This window comes from Oncorhynchus nerka, linkage group LG7, assembly GCF_034236695.1.
Source record: "Oncorhynchus nerka isolate Pitt River linkage group LG7, Oner_Uvic_2.0, whole genome shotgun sequence".
Classification (NCBI taxonomy): domain Eukaryota; kingdom Metazoa; phylum Chordata; class Actinopteri; order Salmoniformes; family Salmonidae; genus Oncorhynchus; species Oncorhynchus nerka.
The window spans coordinates 81,961,618-81,983,922 of record NC_088402.1 but is presented as its reverse complement, the minus strand read 5'-3'; the positions used below and the strand labels follow the sequence as shown (position 1 = coordinate 81,983,922).

Genomic DNA, 22,305 nt, shown 5'->3' with positions numbered 1-22,305 from the left:
TTTAGGAATGGAACAATTTTAGCTAGCTAGCTAGCCACCAGAGGACAACACAACGAGATGCAACAATTACAATTTTTTTGTCAATAATGACGTTTGGCTTGATGTGATGTGATTGGTGTGAAGCCAAATCCAAACTGGCTTCCCTTTAAACTTTTTTTTTTGTGCGCCAGGACCATTCACAGTGGAGTTCACTCAGTTTAGCTCAATGCTGATTGGCTATTATTCTTTTTTTTTTAAATGATCAAGGGAGGCCAAATGCTCTCTGGCTTCGCTTGCATTCAATGCTACGGGGGCAACAATGTCAAACTCTTTCTGACCAGACATGATCAGGTAGATAGGCTACACATACTGAGACAGAGGGGCGCTATTCTCCGGTCAGATACACTACATGGCCAAAAGTATGTGGATACCTGCTCATCGAACATCTCATTCCAAAATCATGGGCATTAATATGGAATTGGTCCCCCCTTTGCTGCTATAACAGCATCCACTCTTCTGAGAAGGCTTTCCACTAGATGTTGGAACATTGCTGCAGGGACTTGCTTCCATTCAGCCACTGATGTTGGCCGATTAGGCCTGGCTCACAGTCGGCGTTCCAATTCATCCCAAAGGTGTTCGATAGGGTTGAGGTCAGGGCTCTGTGCAGGCCAGTTAAGTTCTTCCACAAAGATCAGAATTGCGCATGGTGATCTTAGGCTTGCGTGCGGCTGCTTGGCCATGGAAACTCATTTCATGAAACTCCCGATGAACATTTGCGGCTGAGCCATTGTTGCTACTCACAATAACAGAATTTACAGTTGATTTGGGCAGCTCTAGCAGGGCAGAAATTTTACAAACTGACTTGTTGGAAAGGTGGCATCCTATGACAGTGCCACGTTGAACGTCACTGAGCTCTTTAGTACAGGCCATTCTACTGCCAATATTTGTCTATGGAGATTGTATGCTCAATTTTATTCACCTGCCAGCAACGGGTGTGGCTGAAATAGCCAAATTCATTAACTTGGAGGGGTGTCCATATCCTTTTGGCTGTGTACTGTACATTTAGCCTCTTGTGAATTGAAGAAAATGTGTTTGTATTTTCTTTTTTTCTTGGTCAATTTTTTGGGGAAGCCTGGCTTCCTTTGGCATCCATGAATACACCCCACTGTCTGTCTATATCTTGCCCTCTGTTGCTTACCGAAGGCCTTCTCTCATTGACCCTCCATCGCCTCAAGTTCTCTTCTCTCCAATGCTTGAAGATCCGAGCCTGGAGCGCAGCCTCCGTGGCCAGTCGGCGTTCCACTGCCACATTGGAAAGGTTGTCCATCGGCAAATCAACTTTATACATTCTCCCTATAGTTTTGAACGGGACTGTAGTGGGCTGAAAAGTTAAACAAAACAGATATTTGGTTGCTTTGGCATTTAAACCTTCTAAAATGATTGCGGTCTGAAATCAATTTCACTGTAATAATTTTATCAGCCAGTGTACTGACATTTGAAATAAACATAAACGCTTGAAGTTTATTATGGCATTTTGATAAATCGTAGCAGTAAGATCTCGCGAGAAGTCGTTCCCTTACGCGCGCTCAGTGGTCTCCAATCCTGCAGGAGGACTGGAAAATGGCGCATTGTTGTTGCAAGCTAATCGCGTTAGTTAGCCTGGCACACCGATCGATAATGTAACTTTTGATTATTTTTAACAAATATTTACAATTTGCGTGCATGGTACGAGTTCAATCGCTAGCTAGCATTAGCTGCTATCACAACAACACATATTCTTTGTTTTCGCACAAGCGATCTGATCATAATGGGTTATTTGAAGCTAATAGAGATCGAAAACTTCAAATCTTACAAGGGCCGACAAATCATCGGCCCCTTTCACAAATTCACTGCGATTATTGGGCCCAATGGATCCGGTAAGTTATGGTCAATATTGCAAGTATTCTATCTAGCTAATGCTTATTTTAGCGTTACTGCACTGCTGGTAACGTTACTAGTTTAGCCGGGTTGACTATTTGCTACATTTGTTTCAAGCTGCAATGCTTCAATACTTTGTTGACAATGACAGCAATGTACATGCATATGAACCGTTGCATTTTAATTAATATTTTGCCACGCCTCCATAATGTTTAGCTGGATAGCTATCAATGGCCAACTTCGTTTTGCATGGCTGGTAGATGGAGAGTTCTTGACCAATGAAATGGTGTAAAATGTGTAAACACTACCCAACCAGTGCACCGGGACATGCAAAACGAACTCGCCCTACACATTTCCTTCCCTGACAGTCACCCAGTCAGTAGGAACAAATAAATGAGATCTCACATGCATAAACATTAGAGCAGCACTTTTATTATGTAGTCTTAACCAAGCCAGCTAGTTACGTCCTTTTCCAAATCAACCATATTTGCAAGACTTGAATAGATCATTCACTGACTCCATTCATATTCTCTACCTCCCAGGCAAGTCCAACCTCATGGACGCCATCAGCTTTGTGCTGGCTGAGAAGACCAGTAACCTGCGTGTGAAGACTCTGAAGGACCTGATCCACGGAGCTCCCGTGGGGAAGCCGGCAGCCAACAGAGCGTTTGTGAGCATGGTGTACCATGAGGACAGTGGAGAAGAGCGCACCTTCACCAGAATCATCATTGGTAAGCCACGGCTTCCCCACTGACTTTCTCAACACAGATCCATTGGTAGAGAGAAACTGTTTGGTTAACGACACCTGTCGTTAGTTTCGTCTGGTCCTCTTTGAAGATGTTTATATATCTGATGGCGCAAACAAGGTTGATATGCCCCCCCCAAAAAAATATATACTGTAGATAAAAGTAAGGATCTGCGTCATTCTGCATAACAACCATCTTCCATGTTGTCTGTCTGTGTCAGGCTCCTCCTCAGAGTACCGCATCAACAGTATGGCGGGGGGTCTGTCTGAGCACAGTGAAGAGCTTAGGACACGCACAGTAATGCATATAATAATAGTTTTACCCCTTTTTATGCACGTCTTAGGCTCGTCGTCAGAGTACCGCATCAACAGTATGGCGGGGGGTCTGGCTGAGCACAGTGAAGAGCTTAGGACACGCACAGTAATGCATATAATAATAGTTGTACCCCTTTTTATGCACGTCTTAGGCTCGTCGTCAGAGTACCGCATCAACAGTATGGCGGGGGGTCTGGCTGAGCACAGTGAAGAGCTTAGGACACGCACAGTAATGCATATAATAATAGTTTTACCCCTTTTTATGCACGTCTTAGGCTCGTCGTCAGAGTACCGCATCAACAGTAAGGTGGTGAATCTGGCAGAGTACAGCGAGGAGCTGGAGAAACTAGGCATTCTAATCAAGGCCAGGAACTTCCTCGTCTTCCAGGTGAGACACAGGGCTCCCTGATTGGTGCAGCGGTCTAAGGCACTGCATCTCAGTGCAAGAGGCGTCACTACAGACCCTGGTTCGAGTCCAGGCTGTATCACAACCGGCCGTCATTGGGAGTCCCATAGGGCGGCACACAATTGGCCCAGCATCGTCAATAAATAAATATGTAAATGAGAATTTGTTCTTAACTGACTTGCCAAGTTAAATAAAATAAAACACACACACTAATACAGTCACAAGCAAACAAATGGTATAAATGAACACAAGCATTTAAAAAAATCTTTGTTCACAATATATCACGCACATGCAAACGATTTACATAATTAAGTTGAATGTGTGTAGCGTTTTCTCATAAGTGAATTAAAACTCTAGATACCATTTGTCCATGGACCTCTCTTACCCTATGTATGACAGTGTTAGTAACCTTTGACCTCTATGTATTCCCCAATCAGGGTGCTGTGGAGTCCATAGCCATGAAGAACCCTAAGGAGCGTACGGCTCTATTTGAGGAGATCTCCCGGTCTGGGGAGTTGGCTCAGGAGTACGACCGCAGGAAGAAGGAGATGGTGAAGGCTGAGGAGGACACACAGTTCAACTACCACCGCAAGAAAAACATCGCCGCGGAACGTAAAGAGGCAAAGCAGGAGAAAGAGGAGGTATGGAGGACACATCCTGTCTGGTGACACCACATCCTGCTCTTTCCCTCTCCCCGTCACTCACGTTTTAATCTTCTGTTGGAAAGTCATAACTGGGACTTTGAGATTGTTAGACTGACATACTATCATCCCTTCCTCCATACATATAGTCCTTTGTTGTGGTTCTTATGACACACATTTTGTTACTATCGTCTGACATTGATGAAGACCAGTTGGTCAAAATGTTAGCCCTGTGAAATGGAATAAACATTTTCCTGTTTTTCACCTGAAAAAGGAAGTGCAGGACTTGTTTTCTTCCATCAATACACACACACACATTCACTTTCTGCCTCCTCTCTAGGCTGAGCGTTACCAGCGTCTGAAGGACGAGGTGGTGAAAGCCCACGTCCAGATGCAGCTGTTCAAACTGTATCACAATGATGCTGAGATCGAGAAGCTGAACCGCGAGCTGTCGCAACACAACAAGGGGATTGACAAGGACCGCAAGAAGATGGACCACGTGGAGGAGGAACTGAAGGAGAAGAAGAAAGAGCTGGGGAGGATGATGAGAGACCAACAGACTGTGGAGAAAGAGATCAAGTAAGTGGGGATGATGGATGTAGGGAGGGAGAAAGAGCTGGGGAGGATGATGAGAGACCAGCGAGTAGGGAGCGGGGTGGGAGTGAGCGAGGGAAATGAGGGATAGCTCGTGAGGAAGGAGCTTAAGAAATTGTGGAGATTTGATAGGCCAGGGGAAATAGTTACCATTTTGGAAGTTAAAGAAGGAATATCGTACCCTTTACAGGGAGAAGGACGCTGAGCTGAACCAGAAGCGACCCCAGTACATCAAGGCCAAAGAAAACACCTCACACAAGATCAAAAAATTAGAAGCAGCCAAGAAGTCCCTCCAGAACGCCCAGAAGCTGTACAAGAAGAGGAAGGGGGACATGGATGAGTTGGAGAAAGAACAGGGCGCCGTGGAGATGGCCCGGCAGGAGTTTGACGACCGAATGGAGGAGGAGGCCCAGAGCCAGGGACAGGACCTCACACTGGAGGAAAATCAGGTTTGAGACAGGGAGTCTATGAAGAGTCATAAGGATTGTGGTGACTTTACTTTCATTAAGCCGATGACTATTATTTATTTAATCAGCTAACTATGTTTAATTGTTACCCGATTTTTAAATGAATCATGTAACATTTAACTCATTAGGATCTGGGGCACCACGAGAGAGGTTGTTTAAGGAGTTACCATCTCCTGAATTAAACTCTAAAGGTCTTTACCTATAACATCCATAAAACAGTCAACATATTAATCATAACCTCTTATCATATCATCATTCTGAACAATCGTAACCACATGCATCTGCAAAAACCCCAGCCCTACTCATGATTCAGTATTACCCAAATTGGTTTAATTATGTATTTACTAGCTAACTAAATAATAACACAGAATAAACATACATACTTAATACATGACTGACAACATATTGCGGCTTGTTACACAGAAAATTAAGAGAGGGGTACAATTTAGAACTATCCTCAAAGTAATCATATACTTTGCACATGAATCGCCGCCTTTTTGGAATAAGAAATCCTGAATGTACTTACATTATGTATGTACTTATGCCTTCGTTCGTCGTTGATCTCGGTCGGAACCAGCCCTCCTTAGGAAGGTTGTTGGCCTTTCAGCGGCAAGCTCTTATGGCTCTGATTGTCCGAAATGGGTCTCCCTTTTCCCGTCTTCTACTGTTGTTCACTCTGGAAGATAGCCAGCCGTGTTAACGATTCCCGTTGCTGATAAGCGTTTTCACAAACACCGAGGTGCCTTATTGCTATTATTAACTGGTTGCCAACAGTAAAAATAACTGTTTTGTCAGACCTCTGATATACCACAGCTTTCAGCCAATAAGCATTCTGGTTCTCCCGCACAACTAGCTAACGGTACCCCCTGTATATAGCCTCGCTATTGTTATTTTACTGCTGCTCTTTAATTATTTGTTACTTTTATTTATTATTATTTATTTATTTGAGGTATTTTTCTTAACTGCATTGTTGGTTAAGATCTTGTAAGTAAAAGCATTTCACTGTAAGGTGAAACTACACCTGTTGCATTAGACAAATAACATGTGATTTGAATTGAACCATCCAGTAATATCTACTACTTTCCCCCTCCTTCCCTCCCCAGGTGAAGGTGTACCACCGTCTGAAGGAGGAGGCCAGTAAGCGGGCGGCCACTCTCGCCCAGGAGCTGGAGAAGTTCAACAGAGACCAGAAGGCCGACCAGGACCGGCTCGACCTTGAGGAAAGGAAGAAAGTGGAGACTGAGGTAAAGGATGCTGATACAGAATAAATGGTTGTGCTCATTGGGGAACCCAACGGAAAAGTTGAAGGAGTGACCAAAGAGAGAAACGTTATTCAAATGTTCATCTGCAGGCAAAGATCAAGCAGAAGATCCGTGAGATAGAGGAGAACCAGAAGCGTATTGAGAAGCTGGAGGACTACATTACCACCAGCAAGCAGTCTCTGGATGAACAGAACCGAATGGAGGAGGAGCTGACTGAGCAGGTGGAGGGGGCAAAGAACAGGATCGACGAGATCAACCTGGAACTCAATCAGGTACTGGAACGCTATCTGTCAATCATTCAATCAGTCATTGATTGATACTGAAACACATTGGGAAAAACATAACATGGTGTGTTGACATTACATGATCGCTGTATCACAAATGCCAATCTTGGCAAAAAAACAATCTTATCATTTCAGTTTTGCTGTTATGGATTTTCTAGCAAATGGCAAGTCCCTGGATCCTGTCATATACATGGTTTGGGCTGAGGACATTAAGATATTTGATTGACAGCCTGTTTCTCTGTTCCCTAGGTGATGGAGCAGCTAGGAGACGCCAGGATTGACAGACAGGAGAACAGCAGGCAGGCACGCAAAGCAGAGATCATGGACAGCATCAAGAGACTGTACCCCGGATCTGTGGTAAGACCTGGAGGCTAGCATAGCGTAATGCAGAGTTGTCTGTAGAGGCTAGGGGTCAGAGGCTAGCATAGCGTAACGACAGAGTTGTCTGTAGAGGCTAGGGGTCAGAGGCTAACAGGGTAACGCAGAGTTAGCTTTAGAGGCTAGGGGTCAGAGGCTAGCATAGCGTAACGACAGATTTGTCTGTAGAGGCTAGGGGTCAGAGGCTAGCATAGGGTAACGCAGAGTTAGCTTTAGAGGCTTGGGGTTAGAGACTACCATAGGGTAATGCAGAGTTAGCTGTAGAGGCTTGGGGTCAGAGGCTAGCATAGGGTAACGCAGAGGTAGCTGCAGAGGTTTGGGGTCAGAGTCTAGCTAAATCAAAGCAGAGATCATGGAGAGGGTCAGGAGACTGCACACTCAATCTGTGGTAGGATCACTGGAGGCTAACGGCTAGCATATAGTTAACACACCATTCCCTGTAAAGGCTAGAGGCTACCAGACAGCAGAGATCATGGAGAGCATGAAGAAACTCTACCGCAGATCTGTGGTAGGACTGGGGACTGGATGCTGGCACAGGACAACCACAGAGTTCACTTTCTATGCCTGTCAATGTCAATCAATCACATTTATTTTATAAAACCCTTTTTATATCACACGTTGTCACAAAGTGCTTATACAGAAACCCAGCCTAAAAGAGGAAGAGATGCAGAGAAAAACAGGACAGTACTCTGTGCCGGGTGGAGATTATAAGAGTACATGGCCAATAAGGTCAGATCATTCTTCAAGATGTTCAAATGTTCATAGATGACCAGCAGGGTCAAATAATAATAATCACAGTGGTTGTAGAGGGTGCAACAGGTCAGCACCTCAGGAGTAAATGTCAGTAGGCTTTTCTTAGCTGAGTATTCAGAGGTGGAGACAACTGGTCCGGTAGAAAGACTGTCTCCTTCTCTGTTTTACTCTCCTTACACCTGTTCTCTGTTCTTGTGTTCTAGACATGTTTCTTCTCTTGGGATATTGATAATATATGCCATGTAGCAGACGCTTTTATCCAAAGCGATTTCCAGTCATGCGTGTGAAGCACCATGCTCTACTAACTGAGTCATCAGAACATTGAAGTCATCGTGAAATGGTTTTTACATATTCCAATGCTCACGTTCTCTCCCCACACCCTCCCTCCAGTACGGCCGTCTGATCGACCTGTGTCAGCCCACTCAGAAGAAGTTTCAGATCGCTGTGACCAAGGTGCTGGGCAAGAATATGGACGCCATCATCGTGGACTCAGAGAAGACCGGTAGAGACTGTATCCAGTACATCAAAGAGCAGAGAGGAGAGCCAGAAACCTTCCTGCCACTCGACTATCTGGAGGTATAATGCTAAGGATGGATGGGTGGATGGATGGGTGGATGGATGGGTGGATGGATGGGTGGATGGATGGGTGGATGGATGGGTGGATGGATGAGTGGATGGATGGGTGGATGAGTCTGCATCCAGTACATCAGAGAGGAGAGCCAGAGGCCTTCCTGCCACTCGACTATCTGGAGGTATGATGGATGGATGGATGGATGGATGGACGGATGGGTGGGTGGATGGATAGATGAGTCTGCATCCAGTACATCAGAGAGGAGAGCCGGAGACCTTCCTGCCACTCGACTATCTGGAGGTATGATGGATGGATGGATGGACGGACGGATGGGTGGGTGGATGGATGGATAGATGAGTCTGCATCCAGTACATCAGAGAGGAGAGCCGGAGACCTTCCTTCAACCTCGTCTATCTGGAGGTAAAACACGGGGGAAGACTACGGTTAATGGGACTGGTCACACTAACATAGGGTGGAATCCCTATACACAGTTACCTCAGCCTTTACTGTCCGGGTCTCTCTGTGGTTGTGTCAGTCTTTACTGTCCGGGTCTCTCTGTGGTTGTATCAGTCTTTACTGTCCAGGTCTCTCTGTGGTTGTGTCAGTCTTTACTGTCCGGGTCTCTCTGTGGTTGTATCAGTCTTTACTGTCCGGGTCTCTCTGTGGTTGTGTCAGTCTTTACTGTCCGGGTCTCTCTCTGGTGTCAGCCTTTACTGTCCGGGTCTCTCTGTGGTTGTGTCAGCCTTTACTGTCCGGGTCTCTCTGTGGTTGTGTCAGTCTTTACTGTCCGGGTCTCTCTGTGGTTGTGTCAGCCTTTACTGTCCGGGTCTCTCTGTGGTTGTGTCAGTCTTTACTGTCCGGGTCTCTCTCTGGTTGTGTCAGTCTTTACTGTCCGGGTCTCTCTCTGGTTGTGTCAGTCTTTACTGTCCGGGTCTCTCTCTGGTTGTGTCAGTCTTTACTGTCCGGGTCTCTCTGGTTGTGTCAGTCTTTACTGTCCGGGTCTCTCTCTGGTGTCAGCCTTTACTGCCCGGGTCTCTCTGTGGTGTCAGCCTTTACTGTCCGGGTCTCTCTGTGGTGTCAGCCTTTACTGTCCGGGTCTCTCTGGTTGTGTCAGTCTTTACTGTCCGGGTCTCTCTGTGGTTGTATCAGTCTTTACTGTCCGGGTCTCTCTGTGGTTGTATCAGTCTTTACTGTCCGGGTCTCTCTGTGGTTGTGTCAGCCTTTACTGTCCGGGTCTCTCTGTGGTTGTGTCAGCCTTTACTGTCCGGGTCTCTCTGGTTGTGTCAGTCTTTACTGTCCGGGTCTCTCTGGTTGTGTCAGTCTTTACTGTCCGGGTCTCTCTGTGGTTGTATCAGTTTTTACTGTCCATGTCTCTCTCTGGTGTCAGTCTTTACTGTCCGGGTCTCTCTGTGGTTGTATCAGTCTTTACTGTCCGGGTCTCTCTGTGGTTGTATCAGTCTTTACTGTCCGGGTCTCTCTCTGGTGTCAGCCTTTACTGTCCGGGTCTCTCTCTGGTTGTGTCAGCCTTTACTGTCTGGGTCTCTCTGTGGTTGTATCAGTTTTTACTGTCCGGGTCTCTCTCTGGTGTCAGTCTTTACTGTCCGGGTCTCTCTCTGGTGTCAGCCTTTACTGTCCGGGTCTCTCTGTGGTGTCAGCCTTTACTGTCCGGGTCTCTCTGTGGTGTCAGCCTTTACTGTCCGGGTCTCTCTGTGGTGTCAGCCTTTACTGTCCGGGTCTCTCTGGTTGTGTCAGTCTTTACTGTCCGGGTCTCTCTGTGGTTGTGTCAGTCTTTACTGTCCGGGTCTCTCTGTGGTTATGTCAGTCTTTACGGTCCGGGTCTCTGTGGTTGTGTCAGTCTTTACGGTCCGGGTCTCTCTGTGGTTGTGTCAGTCTTTACTGTCAGGGTCTCTCTGTGGTTGTGTCAGTCTTTACTGTCAGGGTCTCTCTGTGGTTGTGTCAGTCTTTACTGTCAGGGTCTCTCTGTGGTTGTGTCAGTCTTTACGGTCCGGGTCTCTCTGTGGTTGTGTCAGTCTTTACTGTCAGGGTCTCTCTGTGGTTGTGTCAGTCTTTACTGTCCAGGTCTCTCTGTGGTTGTATCAGTCTTTACTGTCCAGGTCTCTCTGTGGTTGTATCAGTCTTTACTGTTCGGGTTTCTCTGTGTTGTCTCCAGGTGAAGCCTACAGATGAGAAGCTGCGTGAGCTGCGTGGAGCCAAGCTGGTGATCGATGTGATCCGCTACGAGCCGCCTCACATTAAGAAGGCCCTGCAGTACGCCTGTGGTAACGCACTGGTCTGTGAGAACGTAGAGGACGCTCGACGCATCGCCTTCGGAGGGCCCTACAGACACAAGGTACAAACACATGGACACACACACACACACCTTCACTGGTTGATTGAAAGTTATGCAACCTAACAAAATGTATTTTTCTGTCTGTCCATCCATCTATACCTCTCACGCACTCTCTCTCTCCATCCTCACTCCACCTCTCTCCCCCTCTCCATCCTCCCTCCCCCCTCTCTCCAGACGGTGGCCCTGGACGGTACACTTTTCCAGAAGTCTGGTGTGATCTCGGGTGGAGCCAGTGATCTGAAGGCTAAGGCCAGGCGCTGGGATGAGAAGGCTGTGGACAAACTCAAGGACAAGAAGGAGAAACTCACTGAGGAACTCAAGGTAACCTGTCTTTAAAAATGTTATAGGCCTGTACAATGAATTGGGGTTTGTGTGTATATATAGTTTCTCTCCTGAAAAGCACATGATCAGTGCTGGACTTGTTTACCCTCCGTTCATTGACTACTGTGTGTGTGATGTATCTGTGCAAAATATACTAAACTAATTTACTATCAGAAATCTGTGGAGGATGCTCACTACATTACCCACAATGCACCTCTCTCGTGTCGACAGGAGCAAATGAAGGCTAAGAGGAAGGAGGCAGAGCTGCGTCAGGTCCAGTCTCAGGCCCACGGCCTCCAGATGAGACTGAAATACTCCCAGAGTGACCTGGAACAGACCAAGACCCGACACCTCTCCCTCAACATGCAGGTATGGAGGTGTAGCAACACAGGGGGCCACAGCACAAACTGTCAGTTGGTTTTGTAGCTTGAGGCTGTGGTGCCCAACTAAGTGCCCATTTGTGGTTCCATGATGACCTATAATTGGTCATTAAGAGTCATCAATCACCTAATAGTCGTAGTGGTGTTAGGTGTGATTCATTAGACTAACTCAAGTAATTTTCCCACTTCCTGTAGGAGAAGTCTAAGCTGGAGAGTGAGCTGGCTAACTTCTGCCCTCGCATTAACGACATCAAGAGGATCATCCAATCCCGTGAGAAGGAGGTCAATGATCTGAGAGACCGTATGAACGTTGTGGAAGACGAGGTGTTCATCGAGTTCTGTAAGGAGATTGGAGTCAGGAACATCAGAGAGTTCGAGGAGGAGAAGGTCAAGAGGCAGAACGAGATCGCAAAGAAACGGTGAGTCTCTCATCTTCCACTATGGGTCAATATGAACCGAGTCAACCTGTTTTTAATGCACTGCAGGTGTCCATTTTGTGACTCGCCTGTCTCTCAGTTTCTCTGGATAGTTTGACTTAACATTAGCCATTTTGGGCCTAGTCTGTCACTCAGTTTCTCTGAGTGTGTTGACCCTTTACATTAATCCAGTTCATGCCTTGCCTTTAGCCTGTCTCTGAGTGGGTTTACTTAGCTAACGTCATCCATTTTGTCTCTGTCTTTGTGTCCTTTAGGCTGGAGTTTGAGACCCAGAAGACTCGTCTGGGCATCCAGCTGGACTATGAGAAGAACCAGCTGAAGGAGGACCAAGAGAAGGTCATGATGTGGGAGCAGACCGTAAAGAAAGACGAGGCCGAGATAGAGAGGCTCAAGAAGGTAAGTCGAGACTGAGATACAGACTCAAGAAGGTAGAGACACCATGGCAATATATAGAGTCTCAAGAAGGTAGAGAGGTTAATGTTACAGGCTTCTAAACGACAGTGCATTCAGACAGTATTCCTCTCCTTGGACCTTTTCCACAAAATGGATTGAATCCAGATTTTTGGTCTGTGGCCTACACACACTATAATATACCCCATAATATCAAAGTGGAATTATGTTTAATTCTTTTTTTTACAAATTAATAAATAAATGAAAAGTTGAAATGTCTTGAGTCAATAAGTATTCAACCCCTTTGTTATGGCAAGGCTAGATAAGTTTAGGAGTAAAACTTTGCTTAACAAGTTGCATGGACTCACTCTGTGTGCAATAATAATGTTTAACATGATTTTTGAATGACTACCTCATCTCTGTACCCAACACATACAGTGCATTTTAAAAGTATTGAGACCCCTTGACTTTTTCAACATTTTGTTATGTTACAGCCTTGTTCTAAAATTGATTAAATAGTTTTTTCCCCTCATCAATATTCACACAATACCCCATAATGACAAAGCAAATACAGGTTTTTAGAATGCTTTAAGAAAAACTGAAAATATCACATTTACATAAGTATTCCAGAGATGTTGGATTGGGTTTTCAGCTGTGTTAACATAATTGCAAAAGGGCTTTCTAATAATCTGTTAGCCTTTAAAAAAAATATAAACTTGGATTAGCTAACACAACGTGCCATTGGAACACAGGAGTGATGGTTGCTGATAATGGGCCTCTATACGCCTATGTAGATATTCCATAAAAAATAAGCCGTTTTCAGCTACAATAGTCATTTACAACATTAACTATGTCTACACTATATTTCTGATCAATTTGATGTTATTTTAATTTACCAAAAAATAGCTTTTCTTTCAAAAACAAGGACATTTTCTTAGTGACCCCAAACTTTTGAACGGTAGTGTATATTTAATCCATTTTGAATTCAGGCTTATACTACATTTTGGACAAGACAAAATGTGGAATAAGTGGAGAAGTATGATGAGTACTTTCTGAAGGCACTGTAAGTCTGTGTCCCGATTCGCTACCCTTCTCCTGAAATGTTCAATTGCACACTCCCTCTCATGGATTTAACAATCTGCTGCCAACCACCCTCCACCAATCCAATGCTTTTAAATGCATGACGAGGAAGTGTTGGGACGCGCCCTAAAGTCTCAGACCGATGGCATCAATCAATGTGTAATATCTTTCTCTGTTGGTCAGATTGGAAGAGTTGTTTTGAACCCTTTTCTCCCTGTGTCTTGTCTTTCCCAGGAGGAGCACCGCCACATGAAGACCATAGATGAGACCATGGCCCAGCTGCAGGACCTGAAGAACCAGCACCTCACCAAGAAGTCAGAGGTCAACGACAAGAACCACCAGATGGAAGATATACGTAAGAAACTGGGAGGAGCCAACAAGTGAGTCTCAAAGTTTAGACACGCACACAAATCAAACCCTCATCCTCTTTTTTCCACCCATTTCTAAAAGGCACATATTTTTTGACTTACTACATTGATTTATTTATGTGTTTTAAGAAAAAAGAACAGTTGTAGCGTTGCCATATTGTTTTAGTGTTTGACAACTGTTTGTGTTTACCTCAGGGAGCTGACTCAGAAAGATTGCTACTAGTTTGTAGCATTGTAGTTTCTGGCATTATTGTTTGACCAATGTGTTATTTCCACAGGGAGCTGACCCAGCTGCAGAAAGAGGTGACGGCCATCGAGACCAAGCTGGAGCAGAAACGTAGCGACCGCCACAACCTGCTGCAGGCCTGTAAGATGCAGGACATCAGACTGCCGCTATGCTCTGGGACCATGGACGACATCGGCCAGGGAGAGGTACTAAACACACTCTTTATTTTTCTCGCTCTCTCTCTCTCTCTCCTGCTTTTTTTCTTTCCCTCGCTCCTTCTCCCTTCTGACCAGGGTTTGGTAGGTTACTTTCTAAATCCGTTACTAGTTACCTGTCCAAAATTGTAATCAGTAACATAACTCTTGGATTACCCAAACACGGTCATGTAATCTGATGACATTCAGTTACTTTTAGATTACTTTCCCCCTTAAGAGGCATTAGAAGAAGACAAAAATGTATGTTACCAATTGAACGACATCTATTGCAGGATAAATCAATGTTAAAGTTTACATATCTGGCCATATATGGATGTTCAATTTTACTTTATGGGTTGGTTAGATAGGCTTCTTCTAACCCACCTCTTTCTACTACATATAATAACATTATTAAATTATATCTTTACATTAAATAAAAATAAGTGTGCGAGTTCGAGCATGTGTCCATTAGGACTATGGATGCATTTTTTTATCGGCATAAATTAGATTGGTTAATAAAAGCCCCACTTTTATTCCATAAACTGGGATCCTCACTATGCAGCTGTTGCAAGAGCGCATTTTTCACTGGCTGTCCGCTAGGTTTCAAAAACAATGATTGATAGGCAGCTTAAACTTCTTGAATTCAACCATTATTGGGTTCAAATATACATTTAGATTTGTGAACAGCATCCACAACAACCACAATCCGTAAGGCTCCAATAGTTAAATGAGAGAGCAGCAGTGTGGTTCACATCAATGTGCTAAGTAGATATCAATAACAAGTGATATCCGTATTACCGCAGACTACATCACTGCTGTCATCCCGACCTCCAAGCGTTTATTCAAGTTGGATAATCTTTGGATGCCGACAGCAGTCGCACCATTGGAAGACAGCTTGGACTGTAGCCCACAAAAGCCTATTTCTGCTCTTTTCCCAAGATCCATCAAACACGTTTGGTGTGACATCATAGTGGTCCCTGTCATCATAGTGGTCTCTGACATGTGGTCATCATTTGGTGTGTTATCATAGTGGTCTCTGACATCATAGTGGTCTCTGACATGTGGTCATCATTTGGTGTGACATCATAGTGGTCTCTGACATCATAGTGGTCTGACATCATAGTGGTCTCTGACATGTGGTCATCATTTGGTGTGTCATCATAGTGGTCCCTGTCATCATAGTAGTCTCGGACATGTGGTCATCATTTGGTGTGACATCATAGTGGTCTGACATCATAGTGGTCTCTGACATGTGGTCATCATTTGGTGTGTCATCATAGTGGTCCCTGTCATCATAGTGGTCTCTGACATGTGGTCATCATTTGGTGTGTCATCATAGTGGTCTCTGACATCATAGTGGTCTCTGACATGTGGTCATCATAGTGGTCTCTGACATCATAGTGGTCTCTGACATCATAGAGGTCTCTGACATGTGGTCATCATTTGGTGTGTCATCATAGTGGCGTCTGACTTGTGGTCAGACTTGCTCAGGTAGAACAAACTTAAACTTGCGCCTTTTTTCAATGCAGATTTGAGTCAAAGATTTTTTTTCGCAAACATCCTTTCCGAATTTAAAAGTAATCCTCGAAGTAATCATCTAGTTTTTCAAAAGTATCTGTTATCTGATTGCAATATTTTAGCTTGTAAAATAACCAATTGCAGTTAACATTTTTGTAATCCGTTACTCCCCAACCCTGCTTCCAACCGACCTGACTTGACTGCCTCACTGTGTTCACTCTCTCCCCCTCTAGGGGAGCTCCCAGCAGGAGGAGTCTAGCAGCAGTCAGAGAACATCCAGTACTGTCCTGGCTAAAGAGGCTCTCATAGAGATCGACTACAGCAACTTGTCTGAAGACCTCAAGGTAAGAAGTACACACATGCCTGAACCCTGCATACTAAGGGTGAGTCTGGGAGACGTGTGGAGAATTGGGACATAGTTTCTCTCTTCACATAGACTCAGACTCTATATCTATGTGTACTGTAGCTGTTTCAGTCATGATTCAATACCCAGCAATAGGGTTGTTTTAGGTGAGTTTGAAATGCAGTGTGATCCGAGGATATGAGTCACCTAACATATTTGTGTTTGTTTGCGTGCCTGTGTGTGTGTCTGCACTCTCTCAGGACGCGCTGGCAGAGGATGAGATCAAAGCAGAGATGCACACACTGCAGCAGCGGCTCAACGAGCAGCAGTCCATACTGCAGAGGATCAGCGCACCCAACATGAAGGCCATGGAGAAACTAGAGTCTGTCAGGGACAAGTTCCAGGAGACCAGTGACGGTGAGAGGGAGAGGAGGAGGTCAGGATTTAGTTGGAAGGTGTGGAACCCAACATGAAGGCCATGGAGAAACTAGAGTCTGTCAGGGACAAGTTCCAGGAGACCAGTGACGGTGAGAGGGAGAGGAGGAGGTCAGGATTTAGTTGGAAGGTGTGGAACCCAACATGAAGGCCATGGAGAAACTAGAGTCTGTCAGGGACAAGTTCCAGGAGACCAGTGACGGTGAGAGGGAGAGGAGGAGGTCAGGATTTAGTTGGAAGGTGTGGAACCCAACATGAAGGCCATGGAGAAACTAGAGTCTGTCAGGGACAAGTTCCAGGAGACCAGTGACGGTGAGAGGGAGAGGAGGAGGTCAGGATTTAGTTGGAAGGTGTGCAACCCAACATGAAGGCCATGGAGAAACTAGAGTCTGTCAGGGACAAGTTCCAGGAGACCAGTGACGGTAAGAGGAGGAGGTCAGGATTTAGTTGGAAGGTGTGGAACCCAACATGAAGGCCATGGAGAAACTAGAGTCTGTCAGGGACAAGTTCCAGGAGACCAGTGACGGTAAGAGGAGGAGGTCAGGATTTAGTTGGAAGGTGTGGAACCCAACATGAAGGCCATGGAGAAACTAGAGTCTGTCAGGGACAAGTTCCAGGAGACCAGTGACGGTAAGAGGAGGAGGTCAGGATTTAGTTGGAAGGTGTGGAACCCAACATGAAGGCCATGGAGAAACTAGAGTCTGTCAGGGACAAGTTCCAGGAGACCAGTGACGGTAAGAGGAGGAGGTCAGGATTTAGTTGGAAGGTGTGGAACCCAACATGAAGGCCATGGAGAAACTAGAGTCTGTCAGGGACAGGTGAAGGGGGATGAAGTGAGAAATGTAGAACCCAGTCTTACACTTGAGCCTGGAGACATGGGCTAACTTAATCCCTCTCTCACTGAATGTATGAAATGTTACTGAAACAAGAAACAAATTATAATTATTGCATAATGTGTTCATGATGATCTAATCTGTATTCCAGAGTTTGAGGCGGCCCGTAAGAGAGCCAAGAAGGCCAAGCAGGCGTTTGAGCAGATCAAGAAGGAGAGGTTTGACCGCTTTAACGCATGTTTTGAGGCTGTGTCCACCAACATCGATGAGATCTACAAAGCCCTGTCACGCAACAGCTCTGCCCAGGTATCACTCTCTGTGACCAGATAGCATATTGTTTTGTCCTATTGGGGTGAGTCAAATGGAGTGTCCTTGGCAGGGGCCGACTTTTACATGGTTAACTGTGTTCTCAGAAGAAACTACATTTTATTTATTCAAAATAATGTAAAAAAATTGGGACCAAAAGTTATGCTTTTAGTCTATAGAAATAATACCATCAGCTTTTAATTGTGAGCGAGACAACTATTCCTTCTCGGATGTTGTGATATTTGGCTGCACCTCTGTGTACATGTTGGTTAAATATCTGTCTACCCCCCCAGGCCTTCCTTGGGCCAGAGAACCCCGAGGAGCCTTACCTGGATGGGATCAACTATAACTGTGTGGCCCCTGGAAAGAGGTTCAGACCCATGGACAACCTGTCTGGAGGGGAGAAGACTGTAGCTGCCCTGGCTCTGCTGTTCGCCATACACAGCTACAAGCCTGCCCCATTCTTCGTCCTGGATGAGATTGATGCTGCTCTGGACAACACCAACATCGGCAAGGTGTCTAAAACCCTGCTGCAAAAACTACTTAAAAAAAAAAAAATGTAATCTCTTGAAATGTCCATACTCCATACCCCCCCCCCCTCATTTTGCCCTCTGAACCGCCTCAATTCATCGAGGCATGGCCTCTACAAGGTGTCGAATGCGTTCCACAGGGATGCTGGCACTTGTTGACTCCAATGCTTCCCATAGTTGTATCAAATTGGCAAGATGTCCTTTGGGTGGTGGACCATTCTTGATACACACGGGAAACTGTTGGGCATGAAAAACCCAACAGCATTGCAGTTCTTGACACAAACAGGTGCGCCTGGCATCCACTACCGTACCCCGTTCAAGGAACTTATATGTTTTAGTCCTGCCCATTCACCCTCTGAATAACACACATACACAGTGTGTTCTCAGTTGCCTCAACAAGTGAAAACAATAAGGGATTCTAGCATCTGGATTCACCTGGTCATTCTGTCATGGAAAGAGCACGTATTCTTTGTGTATAACGGGGATAGGTTGGAAGTAGGATGCCATTTGAGACGAGCCTCATGTTATTGTCATGGAAAGAGCACGTATTCTTTGTGTATAACGGGGATAGGTTGGAAGTAGGATGCCATTTCAGACGAGCCTCATGTTATTGTCATGGAAAGAGCACGTATTCTTCGTGTATAACGGGGATAGGTTGGAAGTAGGATGCCATTTCAGACGAGCCTCATGTTATTGTCATGGAAAGAGCACGTATTCTTTGTGTATAACGGGGAAAGGTTGGAAGTAGGATGCCATTTCAGACGAGCCTTGTGTTATTGTCATGGAAATTGTCATGGAAAGAGCACGTATTCTTTGTGTATAACGGGGAAAGGTTGGAAGTAGGATGCCATTTCAGACGAGCCTCATGTTATTGTCATGGAAAGAGCACGTATTCTTCATGTATAACGGGGAAAGGTTGGAAGTAGGATGCCATTTCAGACGAGCCTCATGTTATTGTCATGGAAAGAGCACGTATTCTTCATGTATAACGGGGAAAGGTTGGAAGTAGGATGCCATTTCAGACGAGCCTTGTGTTATTGTCATGGAAATTGTCATGGAAAGAGCACGTATTCTTTGTGTATAACGGGGAAAGGTTGTAAGTAGGATGCCATTTCAGACGAGCCTTGTGTTATTGTCATGGAAAGAGCACGTATTCTTCATGTATAACGGGGAAAGGTTGGAAGTAGGATGCCATTTCAGACGAGCCTCATGTTATTGTCATGGAAAGAGCACGTATTCTTCATGTATAACGGGGAAAGGTTGGAAGTAGGATGCCATTTCAGACGAGCCTTGTGTTATTGTCATAGAAATTGTCATGGAAAGAGCACGTATTCTTCGTGTATAACGGGGAAAGGTTGGAAGTAGGATGCCATTTCAGACGAGCCTCATGTTATTGTCATGGAAAGAGCACGTATTCTTCATGTATAACGGGGAAAGGTTGGAAGTAGGATGCCATTTCAGACGAGCCTTGTGTTATTGTCATAGAAATTGTCATGGAAAGAGCACGTATTCTTCGTGTATAACGGGGAAAGGTTGGAAGTAGGATGCCATTTCAGACGAGCCTCATGTTATTGTCATGGAAAGAGCACGTATTCTTCATGTATAACGGGGAAAGGTTGGAAGTAGGATGCCATTTCAGACGAGCCTTGTGTTATTGTCATGGAAATTGTCATGGAAAGAGCACGTATTCTTTGTGTATAACGGGGAAAGGTTGGAAGTAGGATGCCATTTCAGACGAGCCTCATGTTATTGTCATGGAAAGAGCACGTATTCTTCATGTATAACGGGGAAAGGTTGGAAGTAGGATGCCATTTCAGACGAGCCTTGTGTTATTGTCATGGAAATTGTCATGGAAAGAGCACGTATTCTTTGTGTATAACGGGGAAAGGTTGTAAGTAGGATGCCATTTCAGACGAGCCTCATGTTATTGTCATGGAAAGAGCACGTATTCTTCATGTATAACGGGGAAAGGTTGGAAGTAGGATGCCATTTCAGACGAGCCTTGTGTTATTGTCATAGAAATTGTCATGGAAAGAGCACGTATTCTTCGTGTATAACGGGGAAAGGTTGGAAGTAGGATGCCATTTCAGACGAGCCTTGTGTTATTGTCATGTCTAATGTCCTATTTAGAGAGTTGGGCCAACTTTAAGAATGGATGCCATGTTGGCGCCTTCGAGCGTTCCATTTATCCATTCATGACGAGAATTTTGAATATTGTACTTATCGTTGCTTTATTATTCAGTGAACTGCTGTTGGTCAATATTGCCCATGAGGAGCTAACATGGCTGCCATGGAATGTAGGTCATATAAATGCATCATAATGCAGAAACCTCAACATCCTAACTCTCTAAATATGTGACCCTGCAGGTGGCCAACTACATTAAGGACCAGTCAGTGAACACTCAGGCTATAGTGATCTCTCTGAAGGAAGAGTTCTACACCAAGGCTGACTCGCTCATCGGGGTCTATCCAGAGGTATGCTCACACACAAGCACCGCATAAACATAAGAGGCAACACACCTATCCATAAAACCTTTTAATACTTTCACATAAAAACAATACTTTCCATAAGACTGTCTTTACATTTTCTCTCACACATTAGATAATAAAATGTAGTTGTGTGCCAGCTGTTTTCTATGAAATAATGGCAAAACTGACAGCACCACTCTTTCCCCTCCACAGCAAGGAGATTGCGTCATCAGCAAAGTACTAACCTTTGACCTGTCTGTGTACCATGAGGCCAACCCCAACCCCAATGAGTAGAACCCCAACCAGCAGGACATCACTCGGAGGAGAGGAGCGAAATTAAACGACAGGCATACCTTTTAACTCATTGGCATTTTGACATTCTGCTTGGTCAACTGAATCATATTCCTTAGGGCAGGCAACTGAAAACGTTTTAAAACATTTTGTAACTGACAATGGAAATGAGTGTTTTTTTAAAGTCCAGCTAGTCCCTTGCTGTTTCTGCCTGCTTTCTATCTCTTTTTTTTTTACTCACTGAAATGTATGTTTCTGAAATCCTGGTTAGTATAGCCTGCTTGGGCATTTTTCATTTTTTTTTGTGCTACTTTCATTATGTGATTTGTGTTAGAAGTGGAAAAGCCTTCGGTCTCATTTGATGTCTGCTTCATCGCCAGTCGGATGTCATCTGATTCCCCTCCACCCCCCCAGTTTAACTAGCTTGGATCCAAACTGAGTTGTTCTGGTTGTTTCACTTCTTCACAATGTGGTTGAATGTCAGCAATGCCTATGGTTATCATTTCTCTGTCTTTTGCCTAAGATCAAGTGTAGTATCAAGTCAGGAATGGCTACAGTTGGTTTCACCAACAGGAATGGCACCAAATAAGTCGTTTTTGTACAATGTACGACCATAAAGTAAAACAACCCAAGGAAATACCTTTTGCAGTGTTGAAGAAAACCACTATAATACCTTTCTCAGTGTCGGAGATGGAGAACCTGTCGAGTTTGAGGTGGACGAAGAGAGCAGACGCACATTTGGGCCCTGTGTTTTGTGCAATCATGTGCCATTGCAAGATTTTGTCCTGTATTTTAAGGGTTATCTAGAAATGAGAATTACACCTAAAATAAAAGGGGACGGTTTGAAAACGCTTTAGATGAAGGTTAAAATCCAGGCATGTCACATGACTGTGCAAAACACAGGACCCAACTTATTGTATACTGTTTAATGATCTTTAAAGGCATTGAGTACATTATAAACTGTCATGAGATAAATCATGGAACTCCATTAGCGTGACCCATATCATTTTATCACGTAAATAGAGGTGACAACTGGTGAACATCACTTTTAAAATGATAATGAAAAGCAATTATTACCTTAGGCTTTGCTAGTAATGTGTTTCTACTGTAGCACGTCTAGGTACATCTGTTTCTAGCAGAAAGTTCCTATCCAATCTTCATGAATTGTATTATCACTTTTGGACAATTTATTTAGGTGATAAAGTTATTAGTAGCTGAGTACCATTGATTTGGGGAAGTGATGTCTGCTTTTGATAGTGGCTTTGACAGTGTCCCATGGCATTTATTTTTAACCAGTCCAAGACATATGGGGTAACTCCAGTTATGGGTCAATCCTGCTTCAGAAATGTTGTGTATTCCATTGACAGTGGATTGATTATTTTAAGTTAATAAACACAACTATTTTAGAACTTGTGTGTTCCGATTGAGTTGTAGCAGCAGCATGACATTTGTCATGTTATTCTGCAGCATATGTTATATTGTTCAGCACAATTCAAGCGAACTCATCTGTTGTCCTGAGATG

General features: G+C 44.6%; 1 protein-coding gene across 1 annotated transcript; it reads left to right on the top strand.

Annotated features, from left to right (window-relative positions):
• The first annotated feature begins 1,569 nt into the window (after nt 1-1,569).
• LOC115132505 (structural maintenance of chromosomes protein 1A-like) lies at nt 1,570-22,192 on the top strand. The gene is made up of 23 exons (XM_065020873.1): nt 1,570-1,895; nt 2,439-2,627; nt 3,232-3,344; nt 3,800-4,003; nt 4,344-4,582; nt 4,788-5,046; nt 6,168-6,308; nt 6,416-6,598; nt 6,860-6,967; nt 8,132-8,317; nt 10,483-10,662; nt 10,837-10,983; nt 11,215-11,352; nt 11,559-11,782; nt 12,055-12,196; nt 13,505-13,650; nt 13,917-14,070; nt 15,810-15,920; nt 16,180-16,336; nt 17,339-17,493; nt 17,787-18,008; nt 20,391-20,498; nt 20,706-22,192. Exons 1-23 carry the CDS (start codon nt 1,787-1,789, stop codon nt 20,784-20,786), a joined length of 3,696 nt encoding a protein of 1,231 aa, XP_064876945.1. The 5' UTR covers nt 1,570-1,786; the 3' UTR covers nt 20,787-22,192.
• The last annotated feature ends 113 nt before the right edge of the window (nt 22,193-22,305 follow it).